The sequence below is a fragment of the Aulonocara sp. 'chitande type north' Nkhata Bay genome, linkage group LG9, assembly GCF_057382095.1.
Source record: "Aulonocara sp. 'chitande type north' Nkhata Bay isolate Kocher_YH1m ecotype deep benthic linkage group LG9, A_spYH_male_GT1.1, whole genome shotgun sequence".
Taxonomy (NCBI): Eukaryota; Metazoa; Chordata; class Actinopteri; order Cichliformes; family Cichlidae; genus Aulonocara; species Aulonocara sp. 'chitande type north' Nkhata Bay.
Genome location: NC_141352.1, coordinates 3,556,752 through 3,577,706, shown reverse-complemented (window position 1 = coordinate 3,577,706; position 20,955 = coordinate 3,556,752). Strand labels below are relative to the sequence as shown.

Here is a 20,955-nt window from a genome sequence, read left to right as displayed (position 1 = left end):
ACAACAGCTGTGTGCAGATCAACAGTGGATCATATATCGAGTGCGGGAGAGAGTATGAGCGTGCAGCGTTTAAAGCGTGGAAATACTGACCTTACACCGAAAAAAACCCCTAAACTTCTGAGCAAGCACCGAGTAGCTACGACGTAATGGGAAACTCACAGAGAAACTCGCGGATTCTTCCACTGACCGCGGCACACCTGCACCAGGGTAACCCTCCGCCTACCCAACTCCTGCTTTACAGGTGAAAATAGAGCAACAGGACCGCTGAGTCTTTGACTTTATTTATTTTCTGCTGTGTTTTACTTGCATCTATTTGAAAGACTGAGTGTAAACACACAAAATATTTTATTTTATGTGCTGGAATGTGCAGAAAATAGGTTTAAATATTAAACTAATTTCTTCCAGTCAGAGAATGTTGCAGATAATTAAATTTTTGCTTGATGCATAAAGTTAAAAGATTAAAACTAATAAAACAAGTTTAAAAAAGATACTTTTCCATTTGATTACATTTTGTATGATGGATTATGTAGAAAAAGTAGAATTGGGCTGAAAGATCTATCGCTTTATCACCTCTTCAGGTTGTAAATCATGTTTTTAAAAAGTAACTAAGTAACTAAGTAATTAATTAATTTTGAAAATAAGTAATCAGTAAAGTAACGGGATTACTTTTTGGGGGTAGTAATCGGTAATTAGTTACTGATTACTTTTTTCAAGTAACTTGACCAACACTGCTCACTGTACACTTATGACTGTGTAGCCACATCAGACAAAACCTCCATTGTCAAGTTTGCTGACGACACTGCTGTTGTGGGCCTGATCTCCGACAACATCGAGGCGGCCTACCTGAAGGAGATTAGGAACCTGGAGACCTGGTGCCAGGAGAATAACCTCCTCCTAAACATCAGCAATACTAAGGAGCTGATCGTGGACTTCACTACAAAGCAGGCGAGGAATTACAAACCCCTCATCATCAGTGGCACGCCAGTGGAGAGAGTGGACAGTTTCCGATACCTGGGTGTCCACATCACTCAGGACCTGTCATGGTCCTGTCACATCAACACCCTGGTTAAGAAAGCCCGTCAGCGTCTCTTCTTCCTCAGAAGACTTAGAGACTTCCATGTGCCACTGAAGGTGCTCAAGAACTTCTACTCCTGCACCATCGAGAGCGTCCTGACGGCAAACATCTGCACCTGGTTTGGGAACAGCACCCAGCAGGACAGACGAGATCTGCAAAGGGTGGTGCACTCAGCCGAACGCATCATTCAATCAGAGCTCCCTGACCTGCTGTCCATCTACACCAAGCGGTGCAAGTCCAAAGCTAGGAAGATTATGATGGACCTCTCCCATCCCAACAATGGACTCTTCTCACTGTTGAGGTCTGGGAAGCGCTTCCGCTCCCTTAAGGCCAAAACAGAGAGAATGAGGAGGAGCTTCTTCCCCCAGGCTATTCGGGGCCTGAACCAGGTGTAGGACTGGACTCTCCCAAACACGTCACTATAAGACTGGACTCTCACACACGTCACCACACGCACCACCACACATTTCCTATAATCCTATAATTTATAATCCTTATCTTTATAATCTCTTCTGCTATTTGCACGTTCTTTACTGTAAATTCCTAAGTTAATTTGTAAATTTTGTAGTAAACTGTAAATTGTAAATATTGTAAAACTTTTCTTCTGTCATTTAATGGTCGGGCATTGTACAGCTACAAGCATTTCACCCCCATGTCATACTGTGTATGGTTGTGTGTGTGTGACAAATAAAATTTGAATTTGAATTTGATACTTAATCTCTTTAGGGTCGGGTAATGTTCCCATCTGTCCTTCATATGGAATGTAAACATGTTTGTCAGACACAAATGGAAATCTTAATAGAAGAGCTCTAAGATCAAAGTGCATGCAGTAAACTCTGTTTGAAAGGGAAGACGTTATCATTCCTGAAACGCTGCTCGTTTAGCACAAGACTACTACCACCATAATCCTTCTCCTAATGGTCCTAATGTCACCTAGTAGATGTTATGAGAAAATAGCATATGGATTTAAAGGGCCATTACTATCTATTAGAGATGGACCGATCCGATATTACGTATCGGTCCGATACTGACCTAAATTACTGGATCGGATATCGGCGAGAAATAAAAAATGTAATCCGATCCATTAAATATCAAAAAAGCACCTCACAAAACTTGCGACATGGCGTAACTCGTCTCATAACCGTAGCACGTCGGAGCAGTATGGTCACGTGATACAGCGGCTGTGTGTATTTGTAGTCTCGCTACCAAACCAGCATTTCATCTCCGAGGAAGTTATCCCAGAGAGAAGTAAAGCAAGTGTGTAAGTTCCTCTCTGAATGTTTGTAAAGCATTCCCACGTTAAGCTTAACAACCGATATATGGAGCGACTGCCTCTCTCTCTCTCTCTCTCTCTCCTGCCGCTACTTCATGAAACTGCTTAACGATCAGCTGATCGGCTTTTCTGTCGTGAGTCCGTCTCTCTTCTTTGTTTTTGGCCCACTTTGCACCAGAAAGAGGAAACCAGCGGCTGAACAACAGCAGCACGTTTAAGCTTGATAAGCTGTAGTTAGAATTTATTTATTATTAGTTTCTACTCGAGGATCTTTTTCTACAGCTGACGGCTGGTAACTGTGCAGGGGCGGATCTAGCAAAGTTTAGCCAAGGGGGCCGATAGGGCATGAACAGGGAAAAGGGGGCACAAAGACATACTTTTCTTTCTTATTCTCATTTAAAATGTCGAGCTTTTAATAAATAATTATCTGACACCCAAAGTTTTAATCTGATGTTAAATATATAGAAGTCCATTACTGCATATAGTAACTGTTAAGTCTAATATACCCTAGTAAGCTGTAGTACTTTTTCCTTTGGGAAAGTACCATCTGTGCAGTCTGCAGTTCTGTTGAAGAAAGATGTTGAATCTATTTAATTATTCTTGAAAAAATAATTTATTTCTGTGCATTTTTTTTTCACACTGCATCAAATTAAAGTTGATTACATCGATTAAGCATCACAAAGTGGAGGGTGGAGGGTGGTTCCCTATTTTTTATTTTTTTTTGCTGGTAGTTTGCAACCCTATTAGTTAGGTTGCTTAATATTTCTGCTAAGTACTCTTTAAAATACCAGAGTAGGGAGGATGGAGCAGGTTTAAGTTTATTAGATTGATCAGTGTTGCTGAACTATGAAATATTTTGGGCGCAGTGTACTTTTTACACACAGGTATAACAGAATAGCTTTAGTGCTGTTGTTTATTTAAACTTGACTATGAACTTGTACAAAATGCAGCAAGATATTAAAAAACAGTTTTATTGATTAAAAAACACTATATCGGATTCATATCGGTATCGGCAGATATCCAAATTCATGATATCGGTATTGGTATCGGACATAAAAAAGTGGTATCGTGCCATCTCTACTATCTATTCATATTTACATCCTGTTTTCCTTTATTTAATTCCTATCTAACAGCCTGGTCTCTGGTAATGATGCACAGCTGGAAATGTGTGCACTTACAAAGTAATTGTTTATTGTTTATTAAGTAATTGTTCAACAATCACCTTGATGCTGGACAGATTGCAGAGACTGCTTCTAGTCTGATGCTAAATTAAGCTAGTTAACGTGTGCCTTCATGACCAGATGACCAAAAATGCAGATACGTTCCACAGGGAGTGCTCTGGAGACAGTAGCAGCCACATGTTCCCACACATGGACACCAAATGTGTACCAGCATCCTCCACTTGGTAGAGAACACTTCCAGATCCTTGGAGAAAGTAGTTTGTTGTGATAGCAGGAACAGGCCCAAATTACTGAGCAGAGTGGCCGAGAGTCAGCGTGGAGTTCAGAGAAAACTCAAAATAGCAGTGTGCACACTTGTAGCTGGTGGGTGTGGACACACGCTTGCAGATGTGTGCATTTGCTCTTTCATTTAGCCACAGCCAGCTTGCCACAGGAGAACATCCCATGTAGTGTGTGGCTGTAGCCCACTACTAGTGTTAATTAACTGACAGAAATGGTGGTGGATAAGATTATAACAACATGCAGCCCGACTCTATGACTCATATCAGAGCAGCGAGAAATAAAATCTGTCAAAGAGATTTGTTTACAAAATTAATTCATGGACTTTTTAAGTTACAGGTATTTCTTTCTTTATGGCCCTTTATTTTTACCCTGCATGAGCTTCCATTTGGTCAAATTACTCCCATTAGGAGCATGCTGAAATAGCTATTAGCAGATCCTCTCTAATGCAGCCCATGGATTTATGGACGACTGTCGCTGGATTACTTTTCTAGGCCGCTAAAGAAAACTTGTAAATGTGCTGAGTCTTAGGTGGGGCCTAATGTCCTTTTTTAGTTTTTTATATAAGAGTTTACCTTTATTTGTTTGTCCTGTCAAATGTACATATCTATCAGTAAAGTTTAAAATTACCAGGGAGCACAGGGAGTATCTTATTCCCTGCCTCCCATATAAAATATTTATCCCACCCAGATGGATCTTTATAAACTATTTCGCTTTCCAGAAGACAAAAAAGTAAGTAGGAAGTTGAATATCTTTATGTCTTTCTGCCAACTTTGCAGTTTTAAAACCTTTTAGGTTTTTTCAAGTCTGAGACCACAGCATGCTTTGCATTAACTTACGCTAAGACAATAAAGCTGCTTTAAAGTCTTCTTTTGTTTAATATGTTTGCGCTTCTCAGTTGTTTTATGATCTCGTCTATACAAGCTTAAATTCTAATTCAAATTTAGCTGTGGTACATTATCCACATTCAACTCTTAAATCTAATTCCTTGACAGAACAGGATCATTCATGAAATGAAAAGGCTAGCCCACCGTCTGCTACTACTGTAGTAATGCTGTCACCTAATCTTACAATCACTTATGCTACATAGCCAAGTTACAGCTAGCTAGCTAAACTCCACACTAACATTAGTTTTATCAATGTGCAATTAATGACATCATAAATGTTATTACACATATAGCAAATAAACATGTTTACATTTAAATTTCTGATTTCTGTTAAAATGTGTCAAGAGGAAGATGAGAAAGACCTGGGCTACAAATACAGCAAAGCTCAGTGAGGCTATAAAGTAACCGCTCAGCAGCGACACAGGCTGACTGTCTCCAGGCCACGGCACACTGAAAGAGTCATTTGTGATAAAGGAGTCCCAAAAAAGTACTCAGAGTGTAATTGTCATCGTTACCTTTGTTAAATGAATTATGAAAAAACATTTCACAATATTTAAATGTCTTTGAGATGCACTGGTACTATTGCAAAGTTTAAACGAGGGCAGCTTACACAGAGGTCGGAAATGTTTTTAACATTTAATGTCCTGCTCAGTTCTGCTATCAGTCAGCGTCTGAACTGTCACATAAAGTAAATGGCAGCCACTTGCTGGCATTCATTGCCTTCAGTTTCAGTATGAATATCCATAAAGACAAACGTGCAGCTTTGTAAGATCAGCTTAAAGGAGGTTCGTTCTACAAAACCACTGCTTTGCCAAACAAACTGTCCTGTATGCAGAGTGTGGTGCTTCCCAACACTTTTGTGATGAAGCTGCAGACAGATGCTGGACCACAAATGCCACTGTGGTCAAATCAAATCGAGCTGTTCAGACAGCTTACAGAAACACTGGCAGCTGTTAACAGCAGCACACATGTTAATTGTAACAGAAATATTCTCTATAGTGTTGGCACGAGATGTTGACAATCACAGAGTGCAATGTTTGCAACGTGAAGCGGACTTGATGTCTCAGAAACTACAGTCTGCACTGACCTTTGGTCCCAGCGCGCCAACCAGTCCGACACGGCCTGGAGCTCCAGGCTCCCCCTAGGAGGATGAAAAATTCTGTGAGGCAATATGAAACAACAGGGTCCTGGAAATGGTACAGAAGGTGGAAGAAATCCCATCCACAAGCAAACTCGTCTCTTCACTACTGTTCAATTAGGAGAAGAAATAATATCATATAAACACATTCAAGATATTTTTGATTTGTTACATTTTGAAATACTTTTGCTTGCCGTGTTTAAACTGCTTTTAACTTATCATAGCTTTCTTATCGAGTGTTTTGGAATAATCTGATGATCTCGTGACCTCAGACAGAGCCCTACATTTGAAAGGTTTAGCATCCTATGAGCATCAGCTAACTCCCTCTAGAGCTTACCATCGGCCCAGCTTCTCCTGGAGGTCCTGGCTCTCCTCTCTCACCAGGGAGACCCTGCACATGAAGAATGTTGCTAACATTCAAATGTGATCACTTTTAAATAATAACTTCACCATCTTTTAATTTTAATTCTGTTGGTTGACATAGAAAATGTTTCTCTAGAGTTTCAAACTCACATTAACAGCAAAGTTTTATTATTGTGCAGGAAAATTTGTTAGAAACAAATTAAATTCAACAGGATGATCATGGTGAATGTTTTAAATGTCCGTGCTAAATGTGGCAGCATTTAAAGACTCGTGTCTTGAACCTGAACTTTTTCGAACATTTATTTCTTACAATTTAGGAGATTTAAGAGTGAATTTAAGAATCATGCAGAAAGATTTTGTTTTTATTTGCTACAGCAGCATGTACAATGTTATAAGATTAGCTGTGGGGAAAAAAAGGAAAACAAATGCTTCTAATTTCAAACGTTATTTTTTAACAATTCATTTTGTTTTTAACAATTTGTTATACAAATCATTAAGTTGTCTAAAATATTGTAAAGCATCAGTGGCTTCTTGTGCCTTGCAGTACAGCGACACAAAGCAGCACTAAAACAGAAAAAGTGGCCAAGACACAATGAACGAGAGAGAGCTGCAGAAATATATCTATAATATATATCATTCAAAACGTCCGTAGGACTGTTGCTCTCCCAGTCTTACCTTAGGTCCTGGGAGACCTGGTTCTCCTGTTAAGCCTGGCTCGCCTCTGTCTCCCTGCAACACATTGAAGAACTGTCTATAAAACAACCAGTGTGAATAAGAACACACACGAATGCTCCTGGTTTTCTAACACTTACCTTTGCACCTTTAGGACCAGGTGCTCCCCTTGCTCCTGTCGGACCTGCTTCACCCTGCAGAGGGAAGACAGGTCAGAAAAGTGTTCACCGAAATAAACAGCATAAAGTATTTTGATCTGCCTGTTTTCTATAATACATTTAAAACTTAATACATTTGCAGGATATTCAAAGACATAACTTGTTAGGCTTATAGTTTGATCACATCTGAACAAACATGTGTGATGTCACTATTTCAGACGTCCTTTATGAACAAAGGCATGCAGAAAGACTTTCCTCCAGATCATCCATGACAGTCACCACATGTTAATTTTTGAAATTGTGGCTGTTGTGTGTACATTCTTGGGTACACAATAATTATCGCTCTGCATTGAACTCCTCATCACGCAAATATTAATTTGCTGGTGAAACACAGACTTAAAAAGTGAGTTAAAGCCAACAGCGAATCGATGAGTCTCCAGAAACGTTTCTGTCTTATAGCCACCAATGCTTTATGTAAAGTGCAGTTTTCTTCCTTGTGTCAGACATAATAATAATAATAATAATAATAATGTTGTATTATTATTATTGTTATTATTATTAATCAAAGGGAAAGACAACCAAATTGATATATAATGTGCTATAAAGAATGCGGGTGGGTGAATAATACAGGGAGGAGTAACTCTTTGAGGACATGCAGCTCTGTACAACTCACACAGAAACAGAGAAGTGAAATGCGTCTATTCAAAGGTATTATCGTGGTGTTTCCTTATACCTTCATCCCTGGAAACCCCTGGGGGCCAGGATCACCAGGTTTTCCTTCTTTACCCTGAGAACAATTGCATCATGTTCAAACATGCATCCAAAGATAAAACAGAATGAAAAACGTCCAAAGATATCCATACTTACAGGCTTGCCTTCAGGCCCTCGTGGCCCATGTGTCCCTTTCTCACCTGGTGAACCCTGTAATATAAAAATATTCTAATCAGAAACTTTCTTCTTACATTAAGACACAACAGCAGCTATGCCATTGGCTCTATGAATACCAAGGCTGTGGCTGCCCATCGCTTCAACCGTCCCAGAATATGACAATGAACTGCCTTCAAATTTGGAACAACTGATCCCATAACATTTAATGGAAAGTACTTTCAGACGCTCCACCACAGTGATGGAATCACAGGTATGATTTTACACCGAGTGGTTTCCTGATGCGAGCGTCCCATCTGGGTTTTGGACTGGCACTGGGAGTTCACCGGCTCATGACCCCCTGAAACGGTGCGACTTGAACCAGGGATCTTTTGGCTGCAAATATCTTTCATGAATTCTAGGAAGAATGCATTTTTCAAATCCTTGTAAATCAGAAACCTTAATGTTCCTAACGTGACTGTACATGGCTTTGGCTGCAGACACGATGGAGACTTTTCAGGAAACATAACAAGTTTGCAAGAGATGCGATTTAGGCGTGCACTGCTGTCTACATCGTGGACACTTTCCAGCACTTTCCTTACCAAACAAATACTATTGTGACTCATTAACTGGGCTTCATCACAACCACACATCATTAGAGGTAATTAGTAGAGGAGTCAAGTCTTGATATGTATGTTTTTTGAATGAGGCTCCAAATCCACATCAAATAAACTAGCAGTTTCCTAGTTTCCAATTGCCCTGTTGTGGTCTCTATGTAGCATATACCATTTTAGATGGGTGTGTAATGACCTCCAATGTAATGATACAGTAAAGAACTGATTATTATTGCATCCAAAAAAGCAACAAAGAATGTTGTGTAAACTAGCAGCACATTCTATATGTGAACATCAAAATCAAAGAATAACCAAGCTGTTAAATGAGAATGATGATGGATCACACTCATCAGCACACTCTTTGTTGAGCAGCAGGGATCTTGCAGACATCAGAGCCTGGTGTTAAAACCATAGGAAAGGAAACAGACATGTAATCTATCAAATGTAGGTCTTTATGTGTGTTACCGTGGGTCCTGGTGGGCCGACTACACAATCGCAGTCTTCTTCTTCCACTGTGGCACTTCTATTCAGAGGGCACTGAAGATACACATACACAATTAAATTAACAGAGTGGGTCACAAACGGATTACCCTGACAACACCTCAGTGGTGAAACTTTTATTAGCGACCTCAGATTAAATATGTGTGAATTCACCCTTACCCTTTCATCATCCTGCGTATCAGGAGAGACAAGACAAGAGAAAACATAATGGTTATCGTCATCGCAGGCTCATACACGCAGCCATACACAGCCTTTCAAGTACAAAGCCTTTGAAGTGGAAACGAAGAGAGAGTGAGAGCAGAGATCTTACGACGGAGTAGATTTCACAAGCTGTTTCCCTCTCGCTCTGATGGGGATCACAGTAGAGACGCAGCTTCTGAATCTCCACCTGAATCGAAACAACATGGACGATCTGATTATTTCAAACATGCTTTTTGTAAAAACAGAAACTAGTGTCATCTTTGATGCGTGACACGATGCTTTGAAGGCTGATTTTGCAACATGTAAATGTTACAAATGTTGCAAACTGCGCTTCATATGATAATAGTAATGATATCTACATCCATACATGCAATAGCCGTGTGTTAAAAACAAAACAAATGTTGCATGGTATCCTAATGATTGTAACACCTTGCAAACTATAATAATAATTGTAGGATCATTTATGCAGAATATCATTCTCTGGACAGTCAAGCATATTAAACAAAATATATCCAACCTACTGGCAACATTTTAAAGGGGTCCAATTATGCTTTCCATATTTCTTTTTGTATATAAAGCGTTGAAGCAGTGAATGCTCATATCAGTCATGGCAAAATGAGTGAAAGCGTGGATTGTCTTCCGCAGGTTGGGGATGTGTTGCTGCTCTGATTGGATGAGCACCAGTATTTTGGGCTCTTGCTCAGGTAAAATAGTGCTCTGCCAGCTAACAGTCCTCCCCTCATGTAGACTCAAAGGTCTGGTTGTCATATACAGTTGTGGTCAGAGGTTTACATACACTCATCATGGGCATGGCTGTCCTGTTTTGGGCTTTCTTTGAAGTGTTCTTTTTCCAGGGTGGAATGATTATACAGCATACATCCTAAGTTACTTAAATAAAAAGCATTGGTTGTGCAATTTTAATTTATTTACATACAGGCTTAAATATATACATACATCTCCTTGAAAATATTTTAGGAAGTGGTTTTGAAGGTTCTGCAATACATTTTAACTTGACAAGGCCTATTAACTTCCCACTGATGATCATGATTAACTATGACTGGTAGTTTGTCTGTGCCAGCATAAAACAGAATTCGTTTGGCTCGTTTGAATGACCAATACTTAAAAATTGATCATGTGCAAGAAGTCACAGAAAGTCTGAAAAGGAAATCTGTAGCTTTATACACTATAGACTGGGAGGGACTCTTGGAGCCATTTCTACGGCAGATTTCCTTTTTTTGGAAGGATACCCAGATGTCACCCTAAAATAATAGGAAATTGCTTAGAAAATCCAGGAACCACCCAGGCTTAGGGTTGCCATGAACTGGAAACTGCTGCAGCATCAGTGTCACTGTTCACAGTGGGCGTCCACATGGACAAGCCAAATGATTTCTGGGAAAGTTTTATGGTCAGACAAGACAAAGATTGAGCTATTTGACAAGAGATATGTCTGGAGAAATAAAGGGGAGCCTTCCCAAGAACATTTCACCAGCTATGATGCTCTGGAGCTCTTTAGCTCCCAGTGCTACAGTACACTGCACAAAGTGGACAGAACAATGAAAACAAGAAGCTACCTCAAAATTCACCAAATTCACCACAGATGGTTAAACCCAGGACACGAGTGGATGTTCCACCAGGACAGTGATCCCAGAAACACATCAGAACTGGTTTGGGAATGTAAACCATTAAGCTTCTGGAATAGCTTTTCCAAAGCATGGTTGCTCAGGAACATCTCACTATCCTTCTAAAAGAGCTGGAGGAAGTAGCCTGGGATGGGGACATCTAAATATTCTGCTTAGGCTCCTGCCTCTGCAACTCAGGTAAGTGACAGGAAGTTGATGGATGATTATCATGGCTAATTTCTTACCAGAAGCATTTCCTATACTATATTTGGTCAGGTGTGGTGTAGCTCCCAGAATGAATGTACTGGACTGAAATAACGTATTGCTTTAACAAAAAGGATCATCAGAAAGTAAGCTAAACATGCCAATGATCTAAACTCTTTCTGCATATAAAAACACTCCAATCTCCTCAAATCAAATCAAGTAAAAGATCAGCGTCAGGGCTCAAAGCTCCAGTGTAATTACATGTGTTACTCACAGGTACAGTGATGTCTGTTCCTCGCCTCTTAGACACCTGCGTTTCCCCATTGATGTAAATTGGCTCCACCGGTTTCAGCATTAGTTCCTGGATGCGCTGGTTGTCAAGGAAACCGGTGACCTGGCGATGCCTCACTAGTACTTTAATCTGATGCCATTTTCCATCATAAAGAGTCTGAGAGAGATGATATAAATTTCATGAAAAAATGCCTTTTGTCAGAACAAAAAGATGCTTTAATTAAGAGTTTAAAGCACGTTTTTGGTCAAGCTTTCATTCATGAGTAAAACTGGATGTGAAAACAATTATTAACCTTACAGTTCTTCTTTCAGTCAGTCTTCTGTTTCTGTTGCCAGCCTTAACTGTGTTCATGCATTTCATTAAATATAATTTTGTGGGCAAGACCAAAAACGTGTGTTCCCTAAATGCTCTGCAAATAGTTCTGACACACCAGGTACTAAGACCGAGGACTTTTCAGGCCATAGGCAGAGAGAGAGACAGAGCAGCGATTGTTCCATTGGGGCTGAGAGTCACTTTTGAAAGGACAAATCACAAGCTCCTAGCTCGTGCCACATCAAACCAAATCAAACATATGCAAACACAAATTCAATATAATTACAACCCTGTTCAGGCCTACACATTGAACATTGCGTCTAAAGACGGAGGGTGGTGGGTGCTTCTTAGACTGAACCTGGCGATTATTACCCAGAACTGCCTCGGAAATAGAGACATGCGCTCCAAGTTCTACACATCCAATAAATGGTTTCCACCAGGAAAATACAGTGGTTTAGAGTAGGAAACAATTTCTTTGGGCTTCTCCTGGCATCACATTGCATCTTCTCTGGTTCCACTGAAGTAAATGTGGAGTGATGTTTAAATAGCTGCCAAGACTCATTCACTAATATGAAGAGAAAGCTGAGGTAGGTGGAGATGCTCTAATAGCACAATGAGTCCTTTCAAGGCAGTACAGCAAACTACACTTCTTACATCCTGCTTAGATGTTTATGTTTCTCACATTCAGATTAATCATTTTATGACACTTACTCATATATATATATATATATATATATATATATATATATATATATATATATATATATATATATATATATATATATATATAATCTCGGGTCATTGCAAACATAGAGGACAGTTACAAGTACCTGGGGATCCCGCAGGCGAATGGGAGCCATGAAGAGGCCGCTAGAAAAGCTGCAACCACCAAGTACCTGCAGAGGGTCAGGCAAGTCCTGAGGAGTCAGCTGAATGGTAAGAACAAGATCCGGGCCATCAACACGTACGCCCTGCCCGTGATCAGGTACCCTGCTGGGGTAATAGGCTGGCCAAAGGAGGAGATAGAAGCCACTGACATAAAGACAAGAAAGCTCCTTACCATGCATGGAGGGTTTCACCCCAAGTCCAGCACCCTGAGGCTGTACGCTAAGCGGAAGGAAGGGGGCCGGGGACTGGTGAGTGTCAGCACCACAGTCCAGGATGAGACAAGGAACATCCAAGAATACATTGGGAAGATGGCCCCAACTGACCGAGTGCTCAGTGAATACCTCAGGCAGCAGAAACCCAAGAAAGAGGAGGGAGACGAGGAACCATCATGGAAGGACAGGCCCCTGCACGGTATGTACCACCGGCAGATAGAGGAGGTGGCTGATATCCAGAAATCCTACCAGTGGCTGGACAAAGCTGGACTGAAAGACAGCACAGAGGCACTAATCATGGCAGCACAAGAACAAGCTCTGAGTACAAGATCCATAGAGGCTGGGGTCTATCACACCAGGCAAGACCCCAGGTGCAGGCTGTGTAAAGATGCCCCAGAGACAATCCAGCACATAACAGCAGGGTGCAAGATGCTAGCAGGCAAGGCATACATGGAACGCCATAACCAAGTGGACAAAATGGTGGTGGCTAACCAACCGGACATAGTGGTGGTAGACAAACAGAAGAAGACGGCCGTAGTGATCGACGTAGCGGTTCCGAATGACAGCAATATCAGGAAGAAGGAACACGAGAAGCTGGAGAAATACCAAGGGCTCAGAGAAGAGCTCGAGAGGATGTGGAGGGTGAAGGTAACGGTGGTCCCCGTGGTAATCGGAGCACTAGGTGCGGTGACTCCCAAGCTAGGCGAGTGGCTCCAGCAGATCCCGGGAACAACATCGGAGATCTCTGTCCAGAAGAGCGCAGTCCTGGGAACAGCTAAGATACTGCAGGACCCTCAAGCTCCCAGGCCTCTGGTAGAGGACCCGAGCTTGAAGGATAAACTGCCCGCAGGGGCGTGCTGGGTGTTTTATATATATATATATATATATATATATATATATATATATATATATATATATATATTAATACCAATTCTAGTTCAGTCTGCTGCTTTAGCCACACTTATTAAAGCAGCATCAACAAATGTTTTACTTCTAGAGAGCAGAGTGGAGACGCTGTTATTGCAATAAGTGTTGTTTTATTACGTTTTATGTACTGAGGTACTGATTTACTTTTACTTTTTCTGAACCAAATCAAGGTAAACTACTACTTTAAAATATTCACTGTATATGCAACATGGAAAAGCTATTCTTTTTATTCAATCTGTCAAACTCAGTGGCCAGATGAACAGTACAGCTGTTAGTCTTCTTTTACATAAAATCCTATGGTTTATTTTTAGCTTCGGTATGGTTAGAGAAACTGGTTGAGTTTGCATCTCTAAAATCAAAACATAAAGAATAAAACTGTACCGTATTTTCCGCACTATAAGGCACACTTAACTCATTCACTGCCATTGACGTCTATAGCCGTCAATGGCAGTGAATGAGTCAATGGGTTTAACTCATTCACTGCCAATGGCTGGCAGTGAATGAGTTAAAATCCTTTAATTTTCTCAAAAATCGACAGTGCGCCTTATGTATGAATTCTGGTTGTGCTTACCAACGAACCGATTTTATGTGGTACACAGCGCTCAAAAATTTGACAAATGTTTTAGTAGGAGTTTGGTAAACTAGCCTCACCGCTTGATGGATTGTTGGAGCATTACGGCTACCGCGGAGAAATCTAGGTCCTAAACTGTTAACTTCAGGTCCCAAAGTCAAATGATCACTGCGGCATCACTGGCTGTTAAAAACTGTCTAAATTCTTTTTGCTGCTGCTGCTTTACCAGGTGTAACAATTAAGTTTAACATCCAGACATCCATGAAAACAGAATTTATTAAATTTAACAGAATTAGAAGTTAGCAGGAGGCTAGCTCGCTAGTTTCCACTTAAGCATGATATAGCATGTTCTGAATGAGAGATTTCTGCAAAAATTCAAACGTACAGCTCTGCTACCACTTCCAACATAAATGAAGACAGAAAACTAAACAGCAGTGACGTTTGTAGGGTTACTGAAGTTTGGCTAGCTGGTATATAATGATGTGCAATATGATCGCTAGCGACACAGCTATGTTAGCATAACATTAGCACAGTGAAGCTGGAGGATGAATGCTAATACTTTTCCCCTCGATAAAAGTTAACGTGAGGGTTCCTGATGGTTAGGGACAAATGCAATCGCAGGATGCTATAAACGGACCAAACTTCAGTCAGGAGAACAACTGAGATAATCCATCCACAATACGAGGTTAGTCATTAATGTACTGCAACAACATTGGAATAGAGCAGCTGCAGAGGATTCAACATTAATGAATCAATGGTACGTAAGTGGAGGAAGCAAGAAGAATGAGTTGAGTAAAGTTTGACTTATCTGACTGTTTTGTTTCGCTTAATGCGCCTTATGGTCTGAAAAATACGGTACTTGTTTTTGTTGTTGTAGCTTTATCCTGAAGCCAAGGGGGTATCATTGGTCTCTATGGACACTCAATCCTAACACCAACCTGAAAGCCTGTTTTAAAGACAGCTTTCTGCTCTTTCTCTGTCGTACTGGTGGTGGTGAAGGTAACAGTTTTGTCTTTTCCGCTCAGTGTTACTGCAGCTTGAATCGCCTTATCCTTTGACAGCACCCTCCAAAGGTCAAAGGACAGCTTGCTAGAGATCCCTTTCAGACGTAGAGTGGACACAAACACGTACGATGGAGGAAGGCCTTCTGGGAAAATCTCCCTAGTTTAAAGATTAAGAATGAAAAATGTAAATAGCTGTCGACCAAAGCCCAAAAGCTGTTTAGAATGAATGTAATGATAGCGATAGCATGTTACCTGGTGTTCTCAGTAATGTCTGTGGAGGCAGCAAGGGCATAGGCAGTCTCAGAAACTAAAGAGCCAGGGATCTTCTTTGCCTTGGTCTGAATGTTCATGCCCACCATCAGCTCGAAGCCTTTCTCATCACGGGATGCCACTGGGATTCGTGTGGGACAAACAGACTCTGGAAGCACCAGGGTGATTCATTCAGTCAAGTGGTCATTCAGCTATATGATATTTGGCAACACTCTAATTTGTGCTTTTGTAGATACACTTGAGTTTTCTGACCTTCACAAAGCTTCTGCTCCATGGAGTCTCGAATACGATCGATGGTGGTGTAATCTTCAGCATACAGGACATAGGTAGATGAAGGTTTATTGGCAATGGAGATCAGCTCTGAAGTGGTGATCTCAGTGCCAACTCCCACAGCAAATACAGTAATACTCTGTGCTCGAGCCTCCATGCTGGCGTCAACCTACAGATATAAAAGGTTATCTTTTGGTTTAAATTGTTTTCCCAGGTCTGGGGAAGAAGTGCTAGGGTCTCGGTTACAGTTAGGGTTAGGGGGTAAGTACTGGTTAGCTAGAGTATTAAAACCTCACAGTGTGGCTTTTCTATGCCGAAGTTTCTTTCCATGTTGATACTTCTTTTATGTTGCCTCTGTTATTAAAGGCCACCCAAAAACACTGACGTGGTTTTACCCATGAGGCAAAGGACCACTCACCACATCATCCTGTGACTTGCCATCTGTAACCACCACAGCGATGCGGTTCTTGACCAGATTGCCCCGCTGGGAGGAGGCAAACACGTGGTCCACTGCAAACTTGATGGCCCTGCCAGTCTACAAAAAGAAGTGAATTAAAAAAAATAATTTTACACCAGACACCAGACCTTACACAACCCCAAAGGTTATTTGTGTCCCTGACTGATCTGCCAAGTGAACATGTTAAAGACTACTCAATGAAACCACTAGCCATTCCCAGTCAAGCATAGACATTTTAACAGAGGTCTTTGGAAATGCAAAAGTTGAGTATTACAGCTGCAGAATTTACAGGGATGCATGTGCAAGTCTGTTTGGTGACCATGCTTGTGGCCGTGTTGTGTGGTCATCCTGCTGCAGATGCAGTGTTGGCAAGTGGCACCAGTGAACATGCCTAAATGTGCAGTCTGCTTTTATGTGACGCTTTAAAGGTTGCATCATAGGAGTAAAGTCTGTTTTGTTCCTTCACTATGCTTTGACATGAATAGTTTGTAGGAGCTGGCCACCTGTGTAATAATTTATCCTTTACCCATTTTCCCACCGATTGTTTCATAATTTTTGATATGCTTTGTTTAACTTCGCTTCCAGTGGAGTCAAAAGTTTCATTCCTTCCCTCTCCACTCTGCTATTACAACCAAGCAGTGTTGCTTATAACTTGTGCAGTTTTTTTCTGCGTAATTGTTTATATTCCTATATGTATTTACTAGGGGTGCAACGATACTCGTATCAATATTGAACCGTTCGATACAGTGCTTTCGGTTCGGTACGCATATGTATCGGACAATACAAAATTTTTCATTTATTTTATCAACTTTTCTTCTGGCGATGCTGTCTGTGTTGAGCGCTCAGTGGATCTGCGTTCGACTACTCCGCCTAGGCTGCACTGTCGAGCGCAGCGCAAGCTAGCAAGACAGAAGCTAAACTCGTTGCAACATGGCAAATTGAACCTCCCCCACCCTCATTCAGATCTGGCCTTTGGAACTATTTTGGTCTTCATGTGACGTATGACCCTGAAGGTAAGTGCTCATGGACAAAAGTAAAACAGTATGTTGGATGTGCCACGCAATGCTCAATTACATGGGTGGGAACTAGTGCGTTAGCGCAGTTTGTTTGTTAACGTGTTGACACCATCCAGCCCCACGCATGGGGCGATCCGCGGTAGCTCGTTAACGGAGATTTGCCGTTAACGTCATTTCAGATTTACGCTGACAGCACTAGTGGGAACACAACGAATATGACTGCACATTTACGCCGACATAATCCTAGTGCAAAGACAACTGGAAGCAGACAAAAACAACAAGCACACATGCTACAAACTTTACCCGAGTCATTTAGACAGCTGTTAGCACATGATTCTCCTTATGGGGACCTGATATGTTTAATATGCTGCTGAGAATATATCCCAGAAGAAGCGTATAGTATAGCTTTTATTTTGGAAAGAGCCATTTCTCTGTAATAAATTCTCTTTTCCAAAGATGAGTGATTCCTCAATCAGATATATTTATTATTTTATCCCTTTGTTGTTTCAGCAACATTAAATTTAAAAACTGTACCTTTGAGTTAAAATATATATTTATAATTTTAATAAATGACAAATTAAAAAAGCATGAACATTTTTTTGTATCGAAAAAATATCGAACCGTGACACCAAAGTATCGAACCGAACCGTGAATTTTGTGTATCGTTGCACCCCTACTATTTACATATAAATGATCTAAATTACTAATCCTTTTATTTATGTCAAGTCTTAATATTCTGCTTACATGTCCTGTGCACAATGTTGGGGAAGCTTCTTTAAAGACATAGTTTTGCAAAATACTTCATAACAGACAAGCTGGACAGCAGAGATACTCTGTTCTGTTTCCTAAAACTACTAAATTAGTTTGCAAAAACAAAAACTGATCAAGTTCACAGCGTAGCTATGATAACGTGTAACATGTAATAACAAAATAACATTGGCAGCAAAGCTTCACTGCTTATGGAAACAGTGCAGCACTGAGAAACGCCTGCCCTTTCGCTCATGCAATAAGCAAAGGTCAAGTGTGTGGAGACGGCTGCCTCACAACTGCACTGACTGAGCGTGTCGTAAGGATCGTACAGAAGAAGTAGGACGGCTTTGAGTAGGGAGGGGATTCAGTTACAGTAGAAATGCAATGGTCCTAACACACAAAGTTAACGCACATGTGTCACACAGTATTATCACTGTGGACATACAAATGCACAAGAATCACAGTTCATCACAATACAGTTTTAGCACATCACATTTCCCCTGTGCTAACCGATACACAAGTAGACAGTTATCTATTATCTAGTTATATGTTTGTATTTTATGATGATTATTTAATGGGATATTAATAATGTGATGCCCCCTGTCACATAGCCCGACAGAACAGCTGGTGTCCACCTGGAAACCATCAATCAACAGGGAAAAATATTCCCCAGTGGGTTGTGAGTGGGTACTGGGAGTTGCTAGCAGTCACTGTGAAATGAATTGCTGTACCTCAGTCATGAAGGCCTAAAGTCTGGTCATTAACCAGGGAAAAGTGTGCATTTCCAACCAGTTGGTAAGGTGGTTGTCAGGGCTGCTGGCTGTCATCTGGTGTATTTGGCTGCAAATACATTTATTTGCAGCTCATTTCACAGTGACTGCAGGAAAAACATAACTGCTTTTGTTACTAGTAAGTTTGTCTGGTTGGTTAATATGTTAGATGTGTAACCACTCGCCAAGTACACACTCAGGGTGTGTGGAACTGTGAAGAGTGCAACATGAAGCAGAAATATGAACCTCCAAAAGTTGATTCTGTTCATCTGGACGTAGCGTTTTGTGGGAGAAACGTTTCGTCTCTCATCCAAGTCTCAGCTGACTGAGATTTACTTTCCTGGATGATTGAGAATGCATCAAGACAGAAATAATAATAATGGATTGCATTTATATAGCGCTTTTCGGGGCCCTCAAAGCCCTTTACAGTTCCACTATTCATTCACTCTTACATTCACACACTGGTGGAGGCAGCTACAGTTGTAGCCACAGCTGTTCTGGGACAGACTGACAGAAGTGAGGCTGCCATATGGCACCATCGGCCCCTCTGGCCATCACCAGTAGGCGGTAGGTGAAGTGTCTTGCCCAAGGACACAACGACCGAGACTGTCCGAGCCGGGGCTGGAACCGGCAACCTTCCGATTACAAGACGAACTGCCAACTCTTTGAGCCACGATCGGAAATAGTATGAAACTTTCCCTTCAAAGTGAAAAATGTTGGTAACAAAGAGTTTGGAGACAAACTGCTGTTTGTGTTGCTGGTTTGCAAGCAGGTGTTTGCATCTTCCATGCAAACTAAGGCGACTGCAGCAATCACAAAGCGCTTTTTGGATTTCCCCCATTGACACCAAAGCAACCTGCAGCAGCTAAAGCTACTTGCCAACCCCTCTGTGAGTTTCTCCTTCACCTCAGGTTAGCTCATTTCTATTCAGTCACCGAATAAGTCAAGAAATACAAATATCGGCATGTGTTACATACATGTCGATGCTGCTGCATCTGTTTATTCTAAACACATCCCCACGATACATGATTTTATATGTTCTTCTGCAAATTAGGACATTTAAGGAGAAAAGGTCCTGCCTGTGTGTTTCCTCCCAGGTAGCTGATGCTCCGTATGGCCTTGATGAGCTCTGCTACTCCCTGGTGTTTCCCAAGAGGAATCTCCAGCCGAGGTGTGTCACTGTATTGTATCACAGCCACCTACAGGTGACACAACAAAACTTATCTGAGTGGATCTCTGTTGTGTGTAATGCACCAAATAACTCGAGTGAGGAAAACTGCAGTAAATCTGAAAGGAAATTGGAGGTTGTTCAAATCATTCTCATTATGCACAGCATGCAGCATTACCTGTGTGTAGTGGGAACTGATATCAAACTGGCTGGTGATGTTGATGAGCCACTGCTTGGCAGTGTCAAAGTCCGAGACGCCAACGCTCCATGAGCCATCAATGATGTATACCAGGTCATTGACAGCCGTGCTGCAGCCTGTGCACATAAAGATATATACACGGTCATTAAAGAGAAGCCATTACACTCAGGAGACTTAACAGATCAGTTTTATGATCTGCTTTCATCCAAAGGTGCATGTCATCAGTACCTGCTCTCACATCTTCCTCCTCTGCAGCATCCACTGTCGTCAGTAGTAAAATTACACTCCATACTGACCACAGCAACATGGCTCTGTAGGAGAACAGTGCACCGCAGGCCAGCCCAACCTACATAAAAACAAAAAGAAAGCTTCTTATCGTAACGATTAGGCAAACATTCTTTCACACCTATGAACAGATTACCATTAAATTATGGCCTAAACTATGACCACGCCCCCAAAACCTGCTGAGGTATTAGCTCTACGAGCACGCTGTACGGCACAGAGCTGTGAGCTGAGCCATCAGTGCTAAAACGTTCCTCGACACTTTTGATTTCTGACGCAATCAGACAGCAGTTACAGGAGTAAATGAGCTTCCCTGAGGTGCTGAGTTATGAGAAGTAAAAATAAGAAGTAAACAACTGCACGGCAAAATGCTGCAGCAGTTAAATGCACATGTTTGTGTGTGGAACGTGCAGAATTTCCATACATAGAAAAGTCTTTGCATGCACAGTTATGGTCACACGTTTATATACACGCACCATGGATGTGGATTTTGGGGCTCTTCTTGTTCTTGTTCCAGAGTGGAATGATTGTACAACAT

General features: G+C 41.2%; 2 protein-coding genes across 2 annotated transcripts in view; both read right to left on the bottom strand.

Annotated features, from left to right (window-relative positions):
- LOC147321444 (uncharacterized) overlaps positions 1–18,738 on the bottom strand; it is a 68,991-nt gene extending 50,253 nt beyond the window's left edge. The window contains exons 1-15 of the mRNA XM_086305324.1: positions 18,730–18,738; positions 16,194–16,310; positions 15,758–15,944; positions 15,488–15,653; positions 15,170–15,392; positions 11,304–11,477; positions 9,316–9,393; positions 9,165–9,176; positions 8,970–9,041; positions 7,894–7,947; positions 7,760–7,813; positions 7,009–7,062; positions 6,872–6,925; positions 6,171–6,224; positions 5,783–5,836 (exon numbers count right to left, since the gene is read on the bottom strand). Of these exons, the coding sequence (XP_086161450.1) occupies positions 5,783–5,836; positions 6,171–6,224; positions 6,872–6,925; positions 7,009–7,062; positions 7,760–7,813; positions 7,894–7,947; positions 8,970–9,041; positions 9,165–9,176; positions 9,316–9,393; positions 11,304–11,477; positions 15,170–15,392; positions 15,488–15,653; positions 15,758–15,944; positions 16,194–16,310; positions 18,730–18,738 (1,362 nt within the window). The remainder of the gene's footprint in view (positions 1–5,782; positions 5,837–6,170; positions 6,225–6,871; positions 6,926–7,008; positions 7,063–7,759; positions 7,814–7,893; positions 7,948–8,969; positions 9,042–9,164; positions 9,177–9,315; positions 9,394–11,303; positions 11,478–15,169; positions 15,393–15,487; positions 15,654–15,757; positions 15,945–16,193; positions 16,311–18,729) is intronic.
- Positions 18,739–19,799: 1,061 nt separating this feature from the next.
- On the bottom strand, positions 19,800–20,955 carry LOC147321443 (collagen alpha-1(XXI) chain-like). Its single transcript, XM_086305322.1, has 5 exons — positions 20,894–20,955; positions 20,597–20,738; positions 20,364–20,481; positions 20,115–20,251; positions 19,800–19,967 (listed from the first exon to the last, which is right to left on the bottom strand). Exons 1-5 carry the CDS (start codon positions 20,953–20,955, stop codon positions 19,800–19,802), a joined length of 627 nt encoding a protein of 208 aa, XP_086161448.1.

Coding starts and splice junctions, on each gene's coding strand:
- LOC147321443 (XM_086305322.1), bottom strand. CDS start 20,955: ATGTTGTACAATCATTCCACTCTGGAACAAGAACAAGAAGAGCCCCAA. Junction 20,482..20,596: donor TAGAGCTAATACCTCAGCAG/GTTTTGGGGGCG, acceptor GTTTTTATGTAG/GTTGGGCTGGCCTGCGGTGC. Junction 19,968..20,114: donor TCAGTTCCCACTACACACAG/GTAATGCTGCAT, acceptor TGTCACCTGTAG/GTGGCTGTGATACAATACAG.